The 25,412-nt window shown below is 35.8% G+C and overlaps 1 protein-coding gene across 1 annotated transcript in view; it reads left to right on the forward strand.

Moving 5' to 3' along the window:
- STXBP3 (syntaxin binding protein 3) overlaps positions 1-25,412 on the forward strand; it is a 54,481-nt gene that overhangs the window by 8,793 nt on the left and 20,276 nt on the right. The window contains 9 exon segments of the mRNA XM_043575726.1: positions 4,203-4,252; positions 4,870-4,951; positions 9,440-9,516; positions 11,951-12,029; positions 13,587-13,687; positions 17,632-17,786; positions 22,317-22,359; positions 22,361-22,408; positions 25,227-25,351. Coding sequence (XP_043431661.1) covers positions 4,203-4,252; positions 4,870-4,951; positions 9,440-9,516; positions 11,951-12,029; positions 13,587-13,687; positions 17,632-17,786; positions 22,317-22,359; positions 22,361-22,408; positions 25,227-25,351 — 760 coding nt within the window.

Here is a 25,412-nt window from a genome sequence, read left to right on the forward strand (position 1 = left end):
GGAAGATCACTGACAGCAATGTGGAAAATGGATTGAACAGGCAAAAGGATTGGAGGTAGAAAGCAGGAAATCCAGGGGCACCTGAGTGGCTCAGTTGGTTAAGCATCTGACTCTTGATTTTGGCTCAGGTCATGATCTTGCGGTTCATGAGTTTGAGCCCCACATTGGGCTCTGCACTGACAGTGTGGAGCCTGCTTGGGATTCTCAATCTCTCTCTCTCTCTCTCTCTCTCTCTCTCTCTCTCTCCCTCCCTCCCCCCCCCTCTCCTTCTCTCCCTCTCTCTGTCCCTACCCTGCTCATGAGCTCCTTCTCTGTCTCTCCCTCCCTCCTTCCCTCCCTCCCTCCCTCCCTCTCTCTCTCTCTCTCTCTCTCTCTCTCTCTCTCTCAAAATTAAATAAATAAACTTAAAAAAAATTAAAAGCAGGAAATCCGGATAGGAGGCTATTATAGTAGTTGAGTGAGAGATGATGAGAACCAAGGCAATGCTGAGGACTGTGGCAGTCACCAGAAAGAACAATCAACACTGCATGATTATTGGATATGGGAGATGGAGGAACTATCCAAAGACTGTGACTAAGAAAATGTCACTAAAACTCTTAGAGAAGTCTAAAGCAGTTTTTAGGGAACTATAATCTCAATTTGAGGCAGGTAGGTGCTTAAACCTGTACTGTATAATTGAATGATGGAGAGTTAGATTTGCAAAAAATTGAAGACTGATGGGGGTTAGGGGGAATGAGGAGAAGCTGGTCCAAGAGTACAGACTTCAGTTGGTAGAGGAGTAAGTTCTGGAGATCTAATGAACAGTATTGTGATTACAGGTAGCAGTACTACTGTACTATATACTTGGAAAGTTGCTAAGGTAGATCTTAAATGTTCTCACCTCCCAAAATTACTAAAAGAATGGTAATTATCTGTTAACTAACATTACAGTGGTAATTATGTTGCAGTATGTGTATCAGATCAACACATTATATATTTTGAAGTTGTCTTATGTGTCAGTTGTATCTCAGTAATGTTGGGAAAAATTGAAGGCTAGATCTAATAGACGAAACTTTTAAGGACAAATATGGTTTCTGAGAAAGAGACTAGAGCAAGCAGAGAGTAAGAGAATTGAATCAAATATATCCATATTTGGGGTGCTAGAGAAATGGATGTAAGGTCAAATAATTTTCATTAGTATTTGGAGGAAATACCTTTTTAAAAAGTTGTCATATTAGTTGATGTGATTTCCTTTGACTCCCCTCCAAACATACCTCACCTTTGACCATATTACTTTTTTTGGATGCACCTAATTTCTTGTCCACAAAACTGGTTGTTTATCATTTATTGGTTTTTTTTTTGAAGTTTATTTATTTTTGAGAGAGAGAATCCCAAGCAGTCTCCATACTGAGAGCATGGGGCTCCATCCCAGGAATTGTGAGATCATGACTTGAGCCTAAATTAAGAGTTGGATGCCCAACTGATTGAGCCACCCAGGTGCCCCTATGTTTTGTTGTTAAGATGCTAACACTAACACTGTCTAGGTATCTTCATATTCCAAGGCAGCACTATCCAGTAGAAATACAATGCAAGCCACATATATAATTTAAAAGTTTCTAGTAGCCACATTAAAAAAAAGAGAGAAACGGATGAAGATAATTTTAATAATAAATTTTTCAAAATATTTATTTGGGGGGAGGGGGCAGAGAGAGAGAATCCCAAGCACTCAGTGTGGAGGCTCATGCGGGGCTCAGTCTCATGACCACAAGATCACAACCTGAGCCGATAATCAAGAGTCAGATGCTTAACCAACTGAGCCAACCAGGTGCCCCTAATAATAAATTTCTAAAATATTCTCATTTAAACATGTAAATATAGAAAATTAATGATATTTTCTATTCCTTTTTTTTGTACTAGGTCTTTGAAATCTGGTGTGTATTTTATACTTACAGGACATCTCAGTTCAGGCTAGCCGTACTTTAAGTGCTTAATGGCAACATGTGATGAGTTTTTACCATATACATCAGTGCAGTTTCTAAGGGTTTAAAGACTATAATGAGATGAGTTCTTGCTAGGGAAACTCTTCAATCTGCTCCATCATAAATTCCATGAGCATTTATTTCTTTGATTTTCAGCTTGTTTGAGGTATACAGAAATAAAGAAAGCTTAGAAAGGGAAGTGGCAAAGTATTTTAGTGTCTGAACTCTGCCTGAGGAAATCCTTTATCTCTGCCTATAGAGTAGAAGAAACCAGTGCATTGGGTTTAAATTCCCAAATATTAAACACTTTAGGCTTTTGCTGTAATTCTCATTTAACATTATAATCTTCCTGGCAGGGGCGCCTGGGTGACTTAGTTGAATGTCTAACTTTGTCTCAGGTCATGATCTCACAATTCCTGAGTTTGAGCCCTGCATCAGGTTCTGTGCTGACAGCCTGGAGCCTGCTTTGGATTCTGTCTCCCTCTCTCTCTGCCCCTCCCCCACTCGTGTGCACTTGTGTGCACACGTAGTCTCTCTTTTCTCTCTCAAAAATAAATAATAAACATTTAAAAAAGCTACAATCTTCCTAACAAACACATATAAGCACCTTAACTAGTATTTCTTAACACTTTCAAGCCTTCCCAATCAAAAAAAACCTTCCAGATCACACTTCTAATGATGAGTATTAGTAATCCTTATTAAATATACCCTCTGCTTGAACATGTCATTTAATGTGATGCCAAAAATTGATGGTATATTTCCACAAGCATTAACTTAAAACAATTAAAGTTTAGGTATTAAATTAAGAAGTAGAAAAGTTTATCTTTTAATTTTTTTATTTTTTTTTTAAGTTTATTTACTTATTTAAGTAATCTCTATACTTTCCCTGGGACTCAAACTTACAACCCTGAGATTAAGAGTCGCATGTTTTGACTGAGCCAGCCAGGCCTACCCAAGAAGTAGGAAAGTTTAAATGAATTATATAAACATCTCATTACCAGGAATTAATGAAATTAGAAGTTACTGTAATTTACATTTTAATTATATTTTATTTGTTACATACTACATATCAGTTTTCAAAATTGAAAATTAGTAAAACTTTGTGAGGAATTGTCTTATTATGAGGTAGAACAACAGATATTTGTGTTGATTGCCTATGTGTGTTATTTAATACATCAGAAAAAAATTTTTGTTTATCAGTGAAGTAATTTAAAAAATATGTTTAGGTTAATTTTAAAAATCATTACAAGGAACATGTTAATATTTATCGATTATAAATCAAGACTGAATATCTGTATCCTAATGTTGTAATATAAATTGTTGAAAATTGTAATGCAGTAAACCAGGAAGAAAAGTGCTTACCCAATTTTGATTGTCAGATATAATTTAGCAATGGGCTAGTTAGGGATTTTCCTATGAGTTTTTTTGTTTTCATCTTGTTTACTTGGGGTTTAAGTAGAATAGGAAAAAGCAAATCAGATAATAGTTTCAGGAATATTTTCCAGATATATTTATATACTTACATTAATATTTTATAATATTTTTTTAAAACTTTAAAAAAATGTTTTTAATGTTTATTTTTGAGAGAGAAAGAGACAGTGTGAGTGGGGAAGGGGCAGAGAGAGAGGGAGGGAGACAGAGAATCTGAAGCAGGCTCCAGGCTTCGAGCTGTCAGCACAGAGCCCAACACGGGGCTCGAACTCACAAGCCATGAGATCATGACCTGAGCCAAAGTCAGATGCTTAACTGACTGAGCCACCCAGGCATCCCTTAACTTTTTTTTTTTTTTTTAATGTTTGTTATTTATTTTTGAGAGCAGGAGAGACAGAGCAGGAACAGGGAAGGGGCAGAGAGAGAGGGAGACATAGAACCTGAAGCAGGATCCAGGTTCCGAGCTGTCAGCACAGAGCCTGACTCAGGGCTCGAACCCAAGAACTGTGAAATCATGACCTGAGCCGAAGTTGGACGCTTAACCTACTGAGCCACCCGGGTGCCCCTATAATACTTTAATTCTCAAAAATTTTAAAATATATTACAGTTTAAATATAGGTTAGGTATTAAAGAGAACTGAATTTTTACTTAGAGTTTAACAGGTATATATACTTTTTATGTAAGTTAGCAGATTTTCAAATTGGGTACTTCCCCAATCTTTTTGCTCTTTCAGTAGTTATTATTATGTTTCTAATTGTTGATTCAAATTTGTAAATAATTGTGTTTTTTGTGTTTTGTTTTGTTTTTTGGCAGAGATAAAAGCAACAGTGTTTGATGACTGCAAGAAAGAAGGCGAATGGAAGGTAGAATGCATATTTTGCCCTTTAATTGAGGACATCAATCTATTGTCTTTATTATACTTATATAATACTACTATATTATTATTATTATACTTCTGTAAGAGTGTAGAGTCTGGAACCATACTGACTGCATTCACATCATAGCTTCACCACTTGATAGCTGTGGCTTCTTAGGCAAATTGCTTGACCTCTCTGTTATTTGTCTCTAAAATAGGGATAGTCTTACCTCATAGCATAGTTGTAAAGATTAAATTAATTAATCCATGGAAAATAAGAACAGCACCTGGAACAATTATTATTTTGTAAGTGACATTTTATAATTGTAAAAAATTTGATGTTAAACACAAGATACATTTAAAGTGAACAAGTTTTCTGCTTCAAAATGGAAATGTTTCTATTTGCTTATGTATAATATTATATGTATGTATATTGAGAAAATAAATCTCTAGGTCATACAAGTTAAGAGGTGAATTGAGATAATTTTGTTTACTGTCCTGATATTTTCATTTTATGTTATAAAAGGTTTATGTTTGAGTAAGTTTAATGGATTAAATTGTGTCTATTGTGAATTCTTGGCAATCAGGTACTTACACTATTTCTTAATATATATTCATTTTAAGATAATGCTTTTAGATGAATTTACCACTAAGCTTTTGGCATCGTGTTGCAAAATGACAGATCTTCTAGCAGAGGGTATAACTGGTAAGTGTTACGAATACTCATCATAAAAACTTTTTTATTGTGATTAGGAAAGTTTGAAGTAATAATAACTTTTAGTTAGTCATTGTGTTTTTGAGGGGGTTATATTTCATTATTTTTATAACTCTAGCCATAATAATAACACTGGACCTTTCTCTGTGAATCTTCAGAATAACCCCTGGAAGTTTTTTCTTAAGCTTTGATTGGGGGAGGGGCAGAGAGAGAGGGAGACACAGAATCTGAAGCAGGGTCCAGGCTCTGAGCTGTCAGCACAGAGCCTGATGCGGGCTCGAACTCACAGACTGTGAGATCATGACCTGAGCTGAATTCGGATGCTTAACCGACTGAGCCACCCAGGCGCCCCTCTTAAGCTTTGATTATAAATCAGTGCCTCTGACCAAGAGTAAGTCAATTGCCTTGTTGAGTTTGTTACTTAAATTTTTATTCCTGCATATTTGATAAGGATTTTATATGCTGACACTACGTTTACCTCAGTGTTTTTACTAATGTTGGTGGTTTTCATGTATTGCTTTTAAGTAGATAGTAAGATTTATGTTATAAAATAAATTTTTGTACATATTTACAAGTGTATAATACTGACTTTGTAAGTTTTTCTTTATTACCTAGAAATGAAGCAGTTAATTACAAGTTTAAATCAGCTTTATGGGGCACCTGGGTGGCTCAGTCGGTTGAGCGTCCAACTTCAGCTCAGGTCATGATCTCACAGCTTGTGAGTTCAGGCCCTGCGTTGGGCTCTGTGCTGACAGCTCGGAGCCTGGAGCCTGCTTTGGACTCTGTGTCTCCCTCTCTCTGCCCCTAACCCACTTGCATTCTGTCTCTGTCTCTCTCAAAAATAAATAAAACATTAAAAAAATTTGTTTTTAATCCGCTTTAGAATAACATTATGAAAAAAACCATACTGCCATAATCTTTCATTAGGGCAGAATTGTTAATGAGATTTTAATCTTTTTGGGGGATGATACCAATATTTTATAACATTTATAATCTTACCATTATCCTTAAACTCCTCATCCTTTCACTCATTTATTTACATTTGATCTTCATGACAACCCTTTAAAGAGATTTTAAATACCCCCACTTGTAATGAGGAAACTAAGACTCAAAGTCGAATACAATTCTTTTATATTTTGGAATTTAGTGTAGTATGTGTACTGTCTTGTCACTGCTACTTGTGAGGTTCAAAAGTACACTTGGGGTGCCTGGGTGGCTCAGTTGGTTAAGTGACTGACTCTTGATTTTTGGCTCAGGTCATGATCTCATAGTTTGTGGGTTCGAGCCCCACATCGGGCTCCGCAGCTGGCAGCTTGGAGCCTGCTTGGGATTCTCTCTGTCTCCCCCAGATGTCTCTGTCGCTCTCAAAATAAATAAATAAACTTAAAAAAAAAAAAACCAAACTACACCAGTATTTTCAAGAAAACCTGAGCAGTGTATACAAAGGGAGGATTATCTAAAAAATTTTTGTAATAATTATTTTGATACTTATATATAAAATCTTTGCTATATGATACTTTATTATTGATCATATATTCAGCTTGTCTTCCTGGTCTTTATGGCCTTCTCAATGGAAAAACTCTCAACTAGACATTAAAAGATTGAAGCCTTGATTTTTCTGACACTGGACAAATATAGTATTGATTAAGCCACGAAGTTGTTGTTTTTTAATGTTTATTTATTTTTTTTGAGAGAGACAGAGACAGAATGCGAGTGGGTTAGGGGCAGAGAGACAGAATCGGAAGCAGGCTCCAGGCTCTGAGCTGTCAGCACAGAGCCCGATGCGGGGCTCAATCTCACGAGCTGTGAGATCATGTCCTGAGCTGAAATCGGATGCTCAAACGACTGAGCCACCCAGACGCCCAAGGCCATGAAGTTTTTTTAAGTTCCAGAGGCCATTCTAATTAGCAACTAAAGTGAGAACCATTTTTTTAAGGTTTTTTTTTTTTTTAAATGTTTGTTTATTTTTGAGAGAGACAGAATGCAAACAGGGGAGGGGCAGAGAGAGAGAGAGGGAGACACAGAATCGGAAGCAGACTCCATGCTCTGAGCTGTCAGCACAGAACCCAACACGGGGCGCGAAGTCAAGAACTGCAACATCATGACCCAAGCTAAAGTTGGACACTTAACCAACTGAGCCACCCAGGTGCCCCTAGAACCATTTGATAATATGTATGAAAATATAATGAAGCTGCAGAACCATTTTGCACTGTAAGGAGGTTTTATTTCATTTTTGTTAACCATTGTTTATTACTGTGTGTTTGGTGTTGATAGATACTCTTCAAGGAAAAAATTCTATTGCCAAGTAAGTTGGGATATAGCATTAGACAAAGCTAAACAGGTTTCTTTTCTTTTTTTTTTTTTTTAATGTTTATTTATTTTTGAGAGAGAGACAGAGCAGGAAAGGGGCAGAGAGAGAGGGAGACACAGAATCCGAAGCAGGCTCCAGACTCTGAGCTTTCAGCACAGAGCCTGACGTGGGGCTCGAACTCCAAACCGTGAGATCATGACCTGAGCCAAAGTTGGACACTCAACTGACTGAGCCACCCAGGTGCCCATAAACAGGTTTCTTGAGGACTTTCCAGAGTTGTTTTTTTCCTTAATGTTTATTTATTTTGAGAGAGAGAGAGGAGACCATGAGTGGGAGAGGGGCAGAGAGAAAGGGAGAGTGAGTATCCCAAGCAGGCTCCACACCATCAGCACAGAGTTCAACTCGGGGCTAGGACACAACAACGGCAAGATCATGTCCTGAGCTGAAATGAACAGTTAGACACTCAACCGACTTAGCCACCCAGATGCCCCTGACTTATTTAACTTCTGAATCTCAATTTTCACATCTGTAAAATGGCAATGAGTATTTTGATCTTGTTGGGCTATTGTGAGGTTTTAGATTAATATTTAACAGCCATTCAGGCATCCTGTAAAAACCTTTTTGTTAAATCACTTATTAGTATATATCCATTTTTCAGGGAATTGAAGAAGTGGCACTTTCTGCTATTAATAACCAGACATTTCAGATTATTTTCAAAGTCTGTGTTCTAATAAATCATACCACAATATTTTCACATTTTAACATGTACATTACTCACCAAGCATAATAGTATGTATAGCGTAAGATGACTATAAGGCACTTGACTTTGAGTATTAAGTAATAAAAGTAAGTTTGCACAGATTTAACTTTAATCTTTTAAAGGTGAAATTACAATAGTTGGGAATGGAGATTAAAATTAAATATTTCCTTGGAAACCTTATTTGATATCCTGTCTAATAGAAGCTGTGATAAGTCTATACTTTACTAATATAAATGTAAAAATGAGAAGGTGAATCACCATATTTACCAGAGAAGTTCAACAGTAGCCTTCCTTGCCTATCAGGTTAATCTTTTTAATTCTTTCCAGGGCTTTTGCCAGCATTAGTCTTGAAAAGTGGTTCTCTTGATTTGTAGAATAATGCTTAATTTTTTAAAAATATAGCTTTAATAGTTAATTTGACAATTTAAAGTTTACTAGTTTTTTGTGTTTTTTGTTCGTTTTTAATGTTTTGGGGTTTTTTTAAGTTTATTTTTTTGAGAGGGAGAGACAGGGCAAATGCAAGCATGGGAGGGTCTGAGAGAGGGAGAGAGAGAATCCCAAGCCGCCTCCACACTGTCAGCACAGGGCCCGGCCTGATGCAGGGCTCAAACTCCCGAAACTGTGAGATCATGACCTGAGCCGAAACAGAGTTGGATGCTTACTGAGCCACCCAGTCACCCCTAGAGTTTACTAGTTTTAAATTCACTTTGTTTTATATTTGTTAATTTTATGAACTTCTTAACTTCAATAATAAAAATATAACAGTAAATTATGGCGATATTTCATTGTTAAAAATACTTTAAAAATACTGCGTAGTTTTAAAAGAGTAAGAGTTAATTGGCAGTTTATTTAAAGAATATTATAGCAGTTAAAAACTTGGGTTCTGGAGTCAGACAGATCTGGGTTAGAATCCTACCTGTTCTACTTTCTAGCTTTCAAGTTATCTAACTTCTTTAAGTCTCAGTTTCCTAATTGGTAAAATACTTATTTTATCGCTTTGTTATATAATAATTATAAGAAGGTTTAACAGATAAGTAATGTTAAGGACTTAACCTGATATCTGGTATTATATTTGCTATTACATTAGAATATTTTTAAAAAGAAATACAAATTTTAATTTTTAATGCATTTTCTTGCTTCATGGGATGTTGATTGCTTACACTGGTAGATGTAACTATGAAATAGCTGTTTCATCCTTTTTTCTTATGATGATTACTTAGCCCAGAATTTAGGTTTAGGGAAGATACAATTTTGGGATTTTTTAATTTATCAAAGGGAGACCAAAAAAATGTTAAACCCAGGATATGTTAATGTGTTCCCTATTATAAATAAGTATAGTTTTATTTTAAAATTGTTTCAAGTGTATAAATACTTGGTTATATAAAATGGACTTTCTTTTTTTTATTAGTTGTGGAGAATATTTATAGGAATCGAGAACCTGTCAGACAAATGAAAGCTCTTTATTTTATCTCTCCAACATCAAAGGTGAGTATTTTGAATCTTTAAAAAGTATTTTCCTCATTTATCATTGACATCATTTTCTCATAGGCAATTCAAAGCAATAAAACATCCTTTATTAGAAAAATAGTGCCATAAACTAGTTTGCTTAGGAAAGTTTTTCTGTGTTAGAAAATTGTTTCATTTGCACTCTTAATGAGAATGTATAAATGAAAGAATTCTCCCCTCATATCTGAAAGCAGAATTTAATTGTATTAAAATGATGAAGTTTGAGTAGTTTGTTACTCATGCTATTCCTATGCAACCATATTTTTGGAGGATAGAAATGTACATAAAAGAAATAGTCTTGGATTAATCCTTTATCGTAGTTACTTCCTGTAGCATACATGTGTGTATATACACATATATGCATGCATATATATGTAAATATATCTTTTATGTCAAAGGAATTAGTTTATAATCTGTGATTGAATGCATATTAGTGCCAAACTTTTACAGCCAAGTAAATATCAGATTCCTTTATTCTAATTTTTTTTTTAATGTTTATTTATTTTTGAGACACAGAGTGTGAGTGCGGAAGGGGCATAGAGAGAGGGAGACACAGGATCCAAAGCAGGCTCCAGGCTCTGGGATGTCAGCACAGAGCCCGACGCAGGGCTCAGTTGTGCTACCCAGGTGCCATGTCAGATTCCTTTATTCTGTACAATATTTGAGAATGGATTTTCTAATACATTCTTTGGCTGTTACATTCATCCAGAATGTTAAATTGGCAATTGCAGTTTCATTTCTTCTGATTCTAGCAGACAGCAGGAAAAAAAACAGATATTCACTATTTAGTTTCTATATGCTGGCTGCTGGTGGGTTTTAATGACATTTTATATCTTAATGCTAATTCTTATCATTAATAGATTAATAGTAGGAAAGACTGTGTGTCCATTGAAAATGAGATTTCTAGGAAATTTTAATGATTTAGGTAAATGTTCATTTTTAATGTTAAGTGACAGAAGCAGGATACAGAATTGTATATTCAGTAAAGGAGCAAAGGACTCAGAGAAAATAGTACCTGAATGTGACTCTTTTTTCTACTATAACCAACTCCAGTTTCTCTTTCTGTCCTGGATCAATTACCTATTGGGCCCCATAGCCCTATGGGTACCAGCGAGGGCTTGAGCTTATTGGATAGTAGTGGAGAAGCCTAGTGAGAGACTTCGTTCCTTAGTAGCTGGGTAAGCACCTTAGACACCAGCATGAGAGTGTTCCCAGCCAAAGTCATAAAATGACAGATTTCTGAAGAGTTTAGCTGTAAGAGATCTCTGAACCCCAGGGGAAAGGTCATTTGGTGAAAAAGCAAAGCCCTGGTGGTTTGTCTGCTTATATACCTACAGCCCAGAGAAGGAGAAATCTTTTTGCCTTCCCCTCTTGTAGAACTGCCTGTATTTAGGATTCTCCAGCAACAAACCTAAACCTTCAGTGAGTTAACAAAGGAAAGCATCAACACATCTAAGTGAGCCAAGCTGCCAGAAAGAGGAAGTTCAGTAAGAATGAAGAAAATACAAAATATATCTGCTTAGAGAGAAGGATGATGAACTGAACAGAAAAATGATAACACATAAGAAGAGTCTAGTACAGCATATAAAAAACTTCCTGAAGTTCAAAAGTGTGTGATTTCTCCATTAAATGATTAATTGCATAAGAGGATAATCACTATTGAAATTTGAATTAATAGCCGAGTTAAAATGGAATATCTCAAAGCAAAAAAACCCAAAAAACAAAAAAAACCCAAAGTCATGGAAATCATGGGCGAAAGATAAGAGACTTGCTGGATTGATCTATGAGGTCTAACAGAAATAGTTCTAGAGTTCCAGGAGAAAAAGGAACAGATGGAGGAGAGATCATTACATTCTGTATTCCTCATTTTTGCTTTTAGATCATTGTATCTTTAAAACTACTAGCACTGAGGCATGCAAGAACTACCAGACTTTATTACCTGCCATTCCCCTCCTTGCTGTCATCTACCAACCTCTGGGTCTTTCATTATCCCTTAACAATTTTACTCCTAGCTCACTGTCACTCTCTTCAGCACTTTCCCAGTTACAGTCACAATGCTTTCATCATCCAGGTAGATAACATTTCCAGTATGCTTATTGGCTTTTCAGTTCCTTGATTTGTTATCTTCTAATGGTCTGTGTGGCTTCAGCTTCCCAGTCACTGGATCGTTCCTGGATCTTCTCATTGCCAAAACAGTACTCTGTTCATACATATTACCTTACTACTTCTTAGGTTTTTAGCTGTTACTGGCTAGACAACATAGCATTTTTAAAAAATCAGCTTATAAAGTAAACTTTGAGATAGTTAAGGTTTTGTTTTATTATCGAAAAAGAATAATCTTAGTTATTTCAAAAGCTAGCACATTTAAATTAGTATTTTGTTAAATGTGTATTAACATCTAACCTTTTTTAAGTCTGTAGAATGTTTTTTACGTGATTTTGCAAGTAAGTCTGAGAACAAATACAAAGCAGCATATATATACTTCACTGACTGTAAGTAGCTTTGTAAAAGTATTGCTTCTTTGTTTAAAATCCTATTAATTATAAAGTATTTCTTACAGTACTATTATAATATTAAGACTTTCTATGTATTGCTTGTTCTAATTAGATTAGAAAAAAATCTAAAAATATAAGATCATATCTGTCCTAATTCATATTAAAGTGATAGAAAATTAAATTCTGAACCAGTCATTTTTGCTGGTATACAATGGTGGGGGGTTGGTAGTGAGAGCTGTATCTCAAATTTTATGCTGATGAAGGAGGAATTCTTTTTTAAATCTAAGTTTTAATTGGGGATTTGATTATGTAATCAAAAGTAAGACCCTTTGGGAGGGTACTGGAGAAATTGCCATCTGTTTGGCAAATATTAATGGAGAGAATCTGTCACATTTCTCTTGCAATGCCATATGTTCAGATAGAAAGCAGCTAAACAAAAGCATCACAGAGAAGTCCAGACACACATATAATTCTGCTTTATGTTATATCTTACATAATTATTTTGCAAAATAAAAATGCTGTTCATCTAAGTATAGTCTTAGTCTGTGCTATTAGAAATTCATTTTAAGCAGTATATTGTTTTTCCTATAAGTTATTATTTATCTCATGCCTAGTAATAGTTTCCATTTTAAATATGTCATGCCATAAGTATTTGTGTTTTAAATAACTGTATTACACAGAAATTCATGTTTATAGAAGTTATAAAATTTAATGAATGTGAAGCCTCTTTTTTTTTTTTTTTTTTTCAACGTTTATTTATTTTTGGGACAGAGAGAGACAGAGCATGAACGGGGGAGGGGCAGAGAGAGAGGGAGACACAGAATCAGAAACAGGCTCCAGGCTCTGAGCCATCAGCCCAGAGCCTGACGCGGGGCTCGAACTCACGGACCGCGAGATCGTGACCTGGCTGAAGTCGGACGCTTAACCGACTGCGCCACCCAGGCGCCCCAAGCCTCTTTTAACTTAAGGAATCTTGAGGCTAAAGAACATCATGTTAAAAGACACTAGGACCCAATGGTTGATGCTCCAACCTAGATTTAATAGAGATATAGACAGGTAAAGGGAAGGTGGAGAGAACAGGCTCTGGATTAGTCTCAGGATTTCCTGACATTAGAGAAGGTCTTGAGATACAAGGAAAAACTAACAATTTGTGTGGGATGGTTGCACTTAGTACCACATTTAGAAAAGCAGTATAAATTCCTAAGAAATTCTGGAAGTCCTATCAAAGTTTATTAAGCCATGAGTTTGGATCTGATTTTCCTTCCTAACAATTTTAGTTTGCTGTGTAAGCAGCTCTCTAAGGAAATAATCATAAGTTATGGTGCCTATGAATGGGGAAAATGGAATTTTTGTTACAGCCCTGTTGGCTAGAATACATTTGCTCTGTAAAGTGAAGAAAAATATTTACATATTGTCTCTGTCCTCATAGTAAATTGCTTTGTGAAAGTCACTAATTATATGTAAAAAATAAATATTCTTGCATGTTAAAATGATTTATTCCAAAGAATAAAAATTTAGATGGAGTTATATGCTTTGATTTTTCCCCCCCCTCAGTTTGCCCTGATAGTCTCTTTAACAAAATTAAGAGTTCTTGCTCCAAATCAATAAGAAGATGTAAAGAAATAAATATTTCCTTCATTCCACTTGAATCTCAGGTACTTTCTTGTTTTACTTTTAATTTTAGTTCATAATGGATTTAAAATTTTGGTTTTATGAGCTTACTTATTGTTAATAAGGTATATCTTAAAGATGTTTTATATGTTATGTATTTGGTGAATTTTGAATGATCCACAAATAAACATTTCTCATGCTGAAGGAAAGGAGAGGAGCATAAATTGGAACAGAACATTATGAAAGTGGAGCTTAAATTTCACAGCTGCCACTAAGTGCGGTGTATGTCAGGTTTTACAGAACTATTAGATTATGAAATGAAAAGATTTTGAACACAATGTTAGATGACTCAAATAACCTTTAGCTTCTGTAACCATTTGTGATGTTAAAACAAATGTTCTTCAACAAATTTTTTTTATAACATATAGATTGCATTAATTTATAAAATGAAGTGTTTTAAAAATTCATTTTGACTTTGGAATAGTTATGATCCTTCAATTAATAATAATGATGGTGATAGGAAACACCTATGTAGTATTCTCCATGTGCCAGACACTTTCCTAAATATTTTCCATAAATATATTCATGTAATCCTCATGATAGTCCTATGAATGGATGGTAATTCTGTCGTCATTTTAAAGATGGGGAAATTAAAGAAGTTAAGTAACTTGCCCCAGATCACACAGCTAGTGCATTGCTCAACTTTGTTGTGCTCTGTTCTCTGTGTTTGGATTCTAGCGTTTCATAGAATTCTAATAGTTTACTGTTGTTTGGAACTATAAGGTCAATATTTTAAGAGAAATAAGGGTCCTAGAAGAGGAATTTTTCTTTTTCTTTTCTTTTTAAATGTATGTTTATTTTTGAGAGAGAGAGAGTGCAGGGGAGGGGCAGAGAGAGAGGGAGACAGAGGATCCTAAACGGGGTTCTCCCAGTCTCGACCTCACAAACCATGAGGTCATGACCTGAGCTGAAGTGGTCGCTTAACTGACTGAGCCACCCAGGCACCCCAAGAGATTTTTCTTTTAAGCTATTGCTATTTTGGGCAAAGAAATATTATAATCCAAATTGTAAAATTTTAAGATATCTGTTTAACGTTACACTATTGCCAAAGGTTAACTTTAGGCCTGTTCCTTTTAATGTGATATGTAAGTTTAAAATAGGGTGAAATGGGCTTTCTAAATGATGCGGGATATGAATAGTAGTGTGATAAATATTATAAACGGATCCAGAGCATCTGCTGTACAGATGGTAAATATAGTTTTAGCCTCAAAATTCATCAAAATTCTGCAGTTGCTCTATTTGAAGGAGAGATTTGTGTAGCTCTCTGACCAATTTGATTGGTGATGAGAATAACTTGTTTTTGTCTATATAGAGAAATCTCATGAGAATCTTCTTACTGTGTCTTTGCAGAATGTGATTATTTAAGGTCCTGTCTGGTTTGTTTTTCCCCTAAGAAGTTTTTGCTTTTATTTCCTTGATAAGCATCTGAGAGTTTACTAAGTAACTATAACTGTTACAGAGAAATTACAGTGAAAATGCTTTCAACTTTGTTTGCAAGTGAAGATATAAAGGAAATACTACTAAGTGCTTTGAGCTAAGAGCAAAGGCCTATGTGAACATTTATCAAGGTCTTGTGCAGTGGATACTGTCTGCCAGATGCAAAGTCAGATAGGATAGTGCTCCAAAGAAGACAAGTTGGATGGACATTAAACACATTTAGAGGTTGCATGGAGAGGAAGGAGGTTGATTCACTCCTGAACTTATGAGTCCAAGAGATTAAAGAAACCTCTTGCTTTACTTCTTACAGGATTTAAAATAATTAGTGCTATCACCTATACATTAAGGCAATTAGAGGGAAAGCATTTAAGAATATAGGGAAATTTGATTACAGTGGATCTTACAGAGTACAAAGAGTCTGGTGTAGTTAGTAGGAAGGTGTTTAGGTAGAAATAGAGCTAAGCCAGTTGTAGATTAGCAAAAAAAGTAGATGAAAGTGGCGGGGGTGGGAGGAGTCTTTATTTAAGGAGCTGATTGTGGGTCATAAAGTTGAAGAAAATATTTGGTAATGGTCTGAAGGAACATGTTTGGTGGTAATGGAAAGTGGAGAGGAAGAGGAGGAGGGAAATGGAAGAATGGAAGAAATGTGAGAGTAGAATGAAAATAAGCTCTAATATTCTCTTTGGTTCATTGGAGTATTAGCTTAGGTTAAACTGTTGTGATAACTCCCTAAATCTCAGTTCATTACTGTAGCCAAGTTTATTTCTCATATTTTTGTCCATTGTGGTTTGTCTGGGGCTTTGCTGTATATTCTCTTCATTCCGGAACTGAGGCTGAAGGACTAGCCCTTGTCTGGGACATAGCAGAAGGAAAAGAGAAATGTTGGAGACACACAATGGCTTTTAAAGCTTTTGTGGGGAGTAGCACGTGTCACTTCTACTCATGTTCAAATACCCATAGCCAAGGCTGACTTTAGTGAGTGGGAAGTATACTCTTATAGGGAGAGGCCCTTAGGGAGGGGCAGTAAGTATTTTTGAACAGAAAATATTATCTACTGTAGTGTAATAGTGTACTAAGAGAAGTGCTTGTTGGCAGTTAATATAATAGCCAAGATTTTGAGCAACACAGACATAAGTGGATTAGCTATGGCTAAATCTGAATCCATGTGCAGCCTGCTGCTGTTGGTTATGTTCAGAGAAATGAATGTACAATGAAAGGAAACTTTTCATAAGCAGGTTTATTCATAATGCAATAGTTTAGCATGTAATGTTTATTACATACTTACTTTTACACTCAATACATCATCCTAGGCTAAGAGAGATTGTTATCATTGTTTAAAAAAAATAAAAATTGGTTTAATGAAGAACTAACTCCCAACCCTAGTAAAAGAGCTTCTTCTTTTGTATTTATTTTTTAAAAGTTTATTTATTTAGAGAGAGAGACTGCGTGAGTATGAGTGGGGGTGGGGCAGAGAGAGAGGGAGAGAGAGAATCCCAAGTAGCCTCTACACCATCAGCACAGAGCTAATACCACTGTCAGTGCGATCGTGACCTGAGCTGAAACCAAGAGGCGCTAAACCGACTGAGCCACCCAGGTGCCTCACTTTTGTACTCTTCAAATAACATAATAATAGTAAATTTCTAATGCAGTTCTTTTTTTAAATATTTATTTTTGAGGGAGAGAGAGCCACACATACACAAGCGGGGGAGGGGCAAAGAGAAGGGGAGAGAGACTCCCAAGCAGGCTCTATACCATCAGCACAGAGCCTGACACAGGACTCGAACCCATGAATGGAGAGATCATGACCTGACCTGAGATCAAAAGTCAGTTGCTTAACCGACTGCGCCACCCAGGCACCCCTCTAATCTAGTTCTTTGCACATAAGTAAATGTTTTTGTTAGTTGAAAAAATGTGTCTTTGAGGTTTCAGTGTGGTCTATGATTAGACCAATTACTATGCCTGGCACAATACTGTGTCTTTTTGGGAAACAGATCTCTATTGTAAGGACATGAAGAATATAAACCAAAGAATTGAAGATACATGTCAACTATGGAAAATTTCTAGGTTATTCTCTAACAGATTAAGATTTTTAATGTATGTCAAATATATAGACCAACTTTGGCTTTGTTGTATTTCTTTGTGTCAGGTATTAGATTTTTAGTTTAGTTTGACTACCTCAAATTCCTTCATCTCTTGCACAGGTAGTAAGAGACAAATAGTACAGTATGAAACAAGAAATGAAGGAGAAAGGTAGACTAAGCAGGAAAGGAGAGTGGGAAAAGAAATAAAGGATGAAATCAAGATGACTGAGAGAAAATGAGATTTGATTAAGGTAAAGACACAGTGGTCTCAGGAAACAGCATGGTTAAGCAAGTAATTTTTTTATTGTCCCAAATAATAGCCACATTTTTCTGTGTGTGTGTGTGTGTTAAACCAAATCACCAATTGACACAGTATGACCTTATTTTTTTTTGGGGGGGGCCTAACTTAGGTTTATACTCTTGATGTACCGGATGCATTCTATTACTGTTACAGTCCGGACCCTAGTAATGCAAATGGAAAAGATGCCGTTATGGAAGCAATGGCTGAGCAGATAGTTACAGTATGTGCTACCCTGGATGAAAACCCTGGAGTAAGATATAAAAGGTAGAACACTCAATACTGTCTGTATATGTTATGCTTTCTATTTGATCTCCAATATAGAGGTAAGTAATATCTCTGTGCTAAAGTGTATTGGTTTGCAGGGTTTACTTTGCAAACTCCATGTAAAATTATGCTGTTCAAATAGCAGATTTAAAGTTTAAGGTTGAAATTTCCAAGCAACTAATAGCCCCCTGTTACTAAATTTCAGAGCTTAAATTTGGTATAATTTGCAAGCACTTTTTAAAAAATGTTTATTTTGAGAGAGAGCACATCAGTGGGGAGGAGGTAGAGAAAGAGGAGAGAGAGAATCCCAAGCAGGTTCCACACTGTCAGTGCAGAGCCCAATATGGGGTTCAAACTCATGAACGCTGAGATCATGACCTGAGCTGAGATCAAGAGTTGGACACTTAACCGACTGAGCCACCCAGGTGCCCCTCAAATAAATAAATACATTAATTAATTAATTAATTAATCAATTAATTAGTTATTTTAAAAATTTACATCCAAATTAGTTAGCATATAGTACAACAATGATTTCAGGAGTAGATTCCTCACTGCCCCTTACCCATTTAACCCATCCCTCCGCCCACAACCCCTCCAATAACCCTCTGTTTGTTCTCCATATTTATGAGTCTCTTCTGTTTTGTCCCCCTCCCTGTTTTTATATTATTTTTGTTTCCCTTCTTTTACGTTCATCTGTTTTGTGTCTTAAAGTCCTCATATGAGTGAAGTCATATGATTTTTGTCTTTCTCTGACTAATTTCACTTAGCATAATACCCTCCAGTTCTATCCACATAGTTGCAAATGGCAAGGTTTCATTCTTTCTGATTGCTGAGTAATACTCCATTGTATATATATACCACATCTTCTTTATCCATTCATCCATCGGTGGACATTTGTGGTCTTTCTGTACTTTGGCTATTGTTGATAGTGCTGCTATAAACATGGAGGTGCATGTGTCCCTTCGAAACAGCACACCTGTATTCCTTGGATAAACGCCTAGTAGTGCAATTGCTGGGTTGTAGGGCAGTTCCATTTTTAGTTTTTTGAGGAACCTCCATACTGTTTTCCAGAGTGGCTGCACCAGCTTGCATTCCCACCAACAATGCAAAAGAGATCCTCTTTCTCCGCATCCTTGCCAACATCTATTGTTGCCTGAGTTGTTAATGTTAGCCATTCTGACAGATGTAAGGTGGTATCTCATTGTGGTTTGTTTGTTTTTTTTAATTTTTAATGTTTATTTATTTTTGAGAGATAGAGATACAGAGTGTGAGCAGGGAAGGGACAGAGAGAGAGACATACACAGAATCTGAAGCAAGCTCCAGGCTCTGAGCTGTCAGCACAGAGCCTGACATGGGGCTCAAACTCAGGAGCGGTGAGATCATGACCTGAGCTGAAGTCAGACACCCAACCGACTGAGCCACCCAGACACCCCTCATTGTGGTTTTGATTTGTATTTCCCTGATGATGAGTGATGTTGAGCATTTTTTCATGTGTCGGTTGGACATCTGGATGTCTTCTTTGGAGAAGTGTCTATTCATGTCTTTTGCCCATTTCTTCACTGGATTATTTGTTTTTTGGGTGTTGAGTTTGACAAATTCTTTATAGATTTTGGATACTAACCCTTTATCTGATATGTCATTTGCAAATACCTTCTCCCATTCTGTTGGTTGCCTTTTAGTTTTGCTGATTGTTTCCTTTGCTGTGCAGAAGCTTTTTATTTTGATGAGGTCCCAGTAGTTCATTTTTGCTTTTGCTTCCCTTGCCTTTGGAGACGTGTTGAGTAAGAAGTTGCTGTGGCCAAGATCAGAGAGGTTTTTGCCTGCGTTCTCCTCTAGGATTTTGATGGCTTCCTGTCTTACATTTAGGTCTTTCATCCATTTTGAATTTATTTTTGTGTATGGTGTAAGAAAAGTAGTCCAGGTTCATTCTTCTGCATGTCACTGTCCAGTTTTCCCAGCACCACTTGCTGAAGAGAGTGTCTTTATTCCATTGGATATTCTTTCCTGCTTGGTCAAAGATTAGGTGGCCATACGTTTGTGGGTACATTTCTGGGTTCTCTATTCGATTTCATTGATCTGAGTGTTATTTTTTAATGTTTATTTACTTTGAGAGAGAGCATGTGTGAATGAGCGGGGGAGGGGCAGAGAGAGAGGGAGAGAATTCCAAGCAGGCTCCCTGCTGTCAGAGCAGGGCTCAAACTCAAGAATAGCAAGATCATGACCTGCGCAGAAATCAAGAGTCAGATGTTCCATCCTGAGCCAGCCAGCTGCCCCCCAGTGGCCATTTTAAATAGATTTTCTGTTGTTTTTTTTTAAAGAGCTAAAGTTTGACTTTAATACCATGTACCTTTATTTATTTGCTTCTTTTTAAAAATAAGATTTACTGTGAGGCACCTGGGTGGCTCAGTCGTTAAGCATCTGGCTTTGGCTCAGGTCATGATCTAACAGTTCACAGGTTTGAGCCCCACATCAGGCTCTTATGCTGACAGCTCAGAGCCTGCAGCCTGCTTTGGATTCTGTGTCTCCCTATCACTCTCTACCCCTCTCCTGCTCGTGCTCTCTCTCAAAAAAAATTAACATTAAAAAAAAAATTTTTAATAAATAATAACAAAATAAAAATTTACTGTAAAGTGCATAAATGATACATATATTGCTTGATAAATCATTCCAAAGTGAACATATCCCTCTAAACCTACCAAGGTCAAGAAATAGAACATAAACAGCATTTCAGAGGTTCTGCTCATGTTCCTTCTTGATCACTACCCCCTTTTTTCTCCCCAAAGGTTACTACTATCCTGACTTTTAACATGTATTTTAGTTCTGCCTGGTGTTGAACTTGGTAAAAATGGAATCATATGAAATTTTTGTTTCTGCCTTCTTTGTTCAACATTATGTTTTGAGAGTCATCCATATTGTTTTATGTAATCTCTGCTAATTACTAGCTGTGTGACCCTTCCGCCCTCAGTTTCCTTATCTATGAAATGGGAATGATAGTACCCACCTTATTAAGTTGTTGTTAGAACTCTGTAAAGCATTCGGGATAGTACATGACACTAGTAAAATGGTAGTAGTAAATATACTATGGTATTACTAGTAAGTATTATCACTCATTTCTTTTTTAAAAGTTTCTTTAATTTAAACATTTGCATGTGTCATGTTTGTTGGCTGAGCTGTTTAATTTCAAATTCATGTACTTTATATTTAAGTTACATTAAAATCCTACTTGTAGTTTCTCAAAGCATTCCTTTATGTCTTACGGGCTGTTAAAGTGTAATTCTGACATAAAATTACTTCCTTTTGAAAATACTCTAAAGCTAAACATGTAATAAATTTTTCTTTATAGTTGCTATTTTATTTTTAAGGTATAAAACCTAAAGAGTCTTTCACTCTTGGAAGCCGTCACAGTGAGATTTTTGAGATTGGTGTGCTAATTGAGGAGCTTTTCACAGAAGTTTTCCCTGTAGATTCAGAAGTTATGCTAATGCCACTGGTCATGAAGTTGTAATTTAAACTATGATTTTATCATTTTAGAAGACTGATATACAAGACTTTATGCAAAAGATTATACTGGAAAGCTAATTAGATGTTAGCACATTGGGAAATCTCACACTGCTAGTAGGAAGGATAATTGGTCAACTCATTTGGAGAGTAACATGCTAGTATCTAGAAAAGTAAAAATGTTCTTCATGATTCAGCAATTATACTTCTGGATGTAGAAAAACATACATGGAGATATATTTACAAAGATATTTATTTCACTTTTGTTTGAAATAGTATAAAATTGAGAATGATTTAAATGTCCATCTTTAAGGGGAGGCTGGGTGGGTATCTGACTTCAGTTTAGGTCATGATTTCACAGCCCATGAGTTTGAGCCCTGCGTTGAGCTCGGTGCTGACAGCTCAGAGCCTGGGCCCAGCTTCAGATTCTGTGTCTCCCTCTCTCTCTGCCCCTCCCCCCACTCATGCTCTGTCTCTGAAAAATGAATAAACCTTAAAAAAAATTTTTTTTTAAAGTCCGTCTTTAAGGGGATGAATACATAGAATCCAATATAATTATATGATGGAAAATTGTGTAAAACTAAAGTGAGTAAATTTGATATGTGTATGTCAACATAGATATCAAACATATATAACATATACTGTTAAACATATATAAAATAGTAAACATATATAACAGCATTGACAGGAAGAATACACACCAAATTCATGACAGTGGTTGCTATTGGAAGTGGATAGAGGTAGAGGAGAAGATTAGGAATTGGGAAGGAAATAAAGGGACCTGCAGTTTTATTTATAATATATTATTTTCTTTAAGAAAATTTGAAGCACATATGATAAGGTTTACATTTATAAAATCCAGACAAATTGGTATAATATTATATTTGATGTATTATTTGAACTTTTCTGTGTTTATAAAGTCTTTTAAATTAATAAATTATTGCATGGTTTAATTTTAGAATTCAGCTTTATGTTACTATAACATGTGTTTTGAAAGAAGGATAATTGTTTGAACATTTTTTCCACTTATAGTAAACCTCTAGATAATGCCAGTAAGCTTGCCCAGCTTGTTGAAAAAAAAACTTGAAAACTACTACAAGATTGATGAAAAGAGCCTAATAAAGGTAATGTGTAAAAGGCAAATAGTGATTATGAACAAAGTCTGTCTTATTTCTTCATAAACCAAAAAAATTGTTCATTTCCAGCGTTGATTTGGGAATCATTGATATAGATCCCCAGTATTGATTTAAGAATAATTAATATAGATGGTAGAGGGAACCTTAGTAATGTTGTGGTTTAGTGGGGAAGATAAGAGTTTTGAAGTAAGGACTGTGTCCAGCTCCTGGTTCTGCCATTTTTAATTCATAGATATGTTAGTTTGGACAAATAATGTAACTTCTCTGTGCTTAAGTTTTTTAAACTGTAAAATGGGGATAATAAGGATACCTATTTTATAAAGTAGAGGGTTAAATGAGTTGTTACTTTTAAAGTTCTTACAATGATGCCTGCTGAGTAAACGTTTAATAGTCATTCTTATCTTACTGCTAGCTCTGTGACTTTATACAAATTATTTACTCTGAGTTGTATTTTCAGCTATAAAATGGATGCGATAAACATATAGCTTGCTTGGTTGGCATGAAGATAGGTGAATTAACATGTTCAGCACATATAGGAGTTTAATAAATGGCAGCTGTTATTATCTTATGAAGACAGTATAAAGTAATCAGAGACTGAGGTTGAGTCCTGGAGAATAGCAGCATTTAGGCTTGCGTTGGAAAATGAAGAGTCTGAGGAAACTGAAGGAGGTGGGGCCAGGGGGCTTGGAAGCCATATTAAATGAGCAGAAGAAACTGTTGACAGTTTAGAAGAGGAGATGGGCAAGGGAAACCACTGATACAGTGTTCTTTAATAAGTGAAATGAAAAAAATAATACATAGAATGTAGTGGGAACATAGGCAGTGGATTAATCTTCTAACTGGAGTCTTGGAAGGCATCCCAGAGGAGGAGGCTCTTGAACTTAAAGAATGAGTACAACATGATGGAAGAAGGGGTTTGTTGCTTGGATAACAGGATTCTTTGGCAGAGGCATAGTGAAACAGGGAAATTCACAAATACTTGCACTGGATTAGGAGGGTATAAGCTTAGATATAATGTTAGTTTACAACTTTTAAGAGTTGCTAGAGGTCTGGTGAAAGCTGTTCTGGTGTAGTGATGAAGACAGTGGCTCAGTGTGTAGCATAGTAATAGTCAATGTATGTTGAATGCAGGAAGAGATACATGATGGGTATGTTAGTAAATATCCTTTTGTCAGTATGTTAGTAAATAACCTTTTTTCCTTTATGATTTCAATGAAAAAAAAAACAAAAAACGGCAAGATCCACACAAAAAAACAAACTTGTGCTTTCCATTTTTCTGCCTGGGAAATTATACATCCTTCAAATGCTTGGTATTTTTCCTTCATTTGAGAACATGATGAAGTGTCACATTCTTTTTGAAGCATTTCGTGACTCTTCAGGTCAAATGATACTTCCTCCCACGTATTGTCATAACCCCAAGCCCTGATATAACATTTATGTTGCACCATCTTTTTCATATTTGTATTTTTGAGGACCTATAACTTAAATGTATTGAAGGCTTACTAAATCCTAGGCACTAAGTGTTTTATGGTGTTACTACATTAAATCTTTTTCTTTTTTTTAAGTTTATTTTCGAGAGAGAGAGAGGCGGGGGGGGGGGGGGGAGGGGGAAGGGGAGGGACAGAGGATCCAAAGTGGGCTCTGTGCTGATACCAGAGAGCCTCATGCGGAACTCAAATGCACGACCTGTGAGATCATGACCTGAGCCCAAGTCAGACCCTTAACCAACTGAGCCACCCAGGTGCCCCTACATTAAGTCTTTACAATAATCTTGTACAGTAGAGGTTCTGGTTATATTTTGTTTTACAAATGAGAATACTGAGATATTTAAGTTAAGCAATTTGTCCAAAGTCATTTAGCAAGAAAGTGGTCAAGACTGGGCTGATACCTGGATCTATGTGATTCCAGAGCCTGTATTCTTAACCACTGTATCATACTGTCTCAAGGTTTAAATGAGTAAATGTTAAATAAAACAATTTTTAAAGGTCTTTCTCATGTAATTTACTTATATCTGATATATATAAATAAATAGGAAATATTTATCTAATGAGTTGTAGTTATTTCTGACTGCTTTAAATAATAATCCAAATAATTTATTATTTTCTAAAATGAAGCATATGAAAGATACTAGTATTAACAATACTTTTCCTAGCACTGTTATTCACTGTTTAATAATTACTGCTGTTTGTGAATTAATGATAACAAGGCTTTCATTTTGATTTGCCATCTTAGCTGGTATCAGTATAATCCTTTTAAATAGCATAATGGTTAAGAGCATAGGCATGGAATGAGACTGACATGGGTTTGAATCTCCATTCTGCTACTTACTAGCTATGTCATTTAGTCAGGTTGCTGACTTTTAAGCTGTAATGCCTTCGTCATATGGAGATATAATACCTGCCTCATAGGGTTGCTATAAGAATTGAGTAATATATATTTTTTTGCTTAGCACATGTGTAATACAAAGAGCCTAAGTAGTGACTGCTGTTCATAATTTATATTAGTTTTAATGTTTATGGAACTAAATTCCTAAGAAAATGGGTTTAGTGCAAGGCAGATGTTAATTTTTTAAAACAAATTTTCACAATATTGTAATATCAAGTTTGGCTCCTTAATTATAAGTTTTCAGTTTTGTAGTCGTGGTTTTTCCCCTATTGTGCCACTCCAATTTTTCTGTTTTAATAGAACTTCACATTCTTAAGAATGAGACAGAAGTTAGGAAAAGTCTGCTTTTGTTTTCTGAGATATTAACAAGGTGTTCACACAAATTGAAGTTTCTGAAGATAATTTTATCTTGTTATTCCAGGGTAAAACTCATTCCCAGCTCATAATAATTGATCGTGGCTTTGATCCTGTGTCCACTGTCCTGCATGAACTGACCTTTCAGGCAATGGCATATGATCTACTGCCAATTGAGAATGATACATACAAGCAAGTATATTTTGAAGGGCATATAAAGGGCATATACAAAGAGCATATAGGATATGAGCAT

The sequence above is a fragment of the Prionailurus bengalensis genome, chromosome C1 (assembly GCF_016509475.1).
Source record: "Prionailurus bengalensis isolate Pbe53 chromosome C1, Fcat_Pben_1.1_paternal_pri, whole genome shotgun sequence".
Classification (NCBI taxonomy): Eukaryota; Metazoa; Chordata; class Mammalia; order Carnivora; family Felidae; genus Prionailurus; species Prionailurus bengalensis.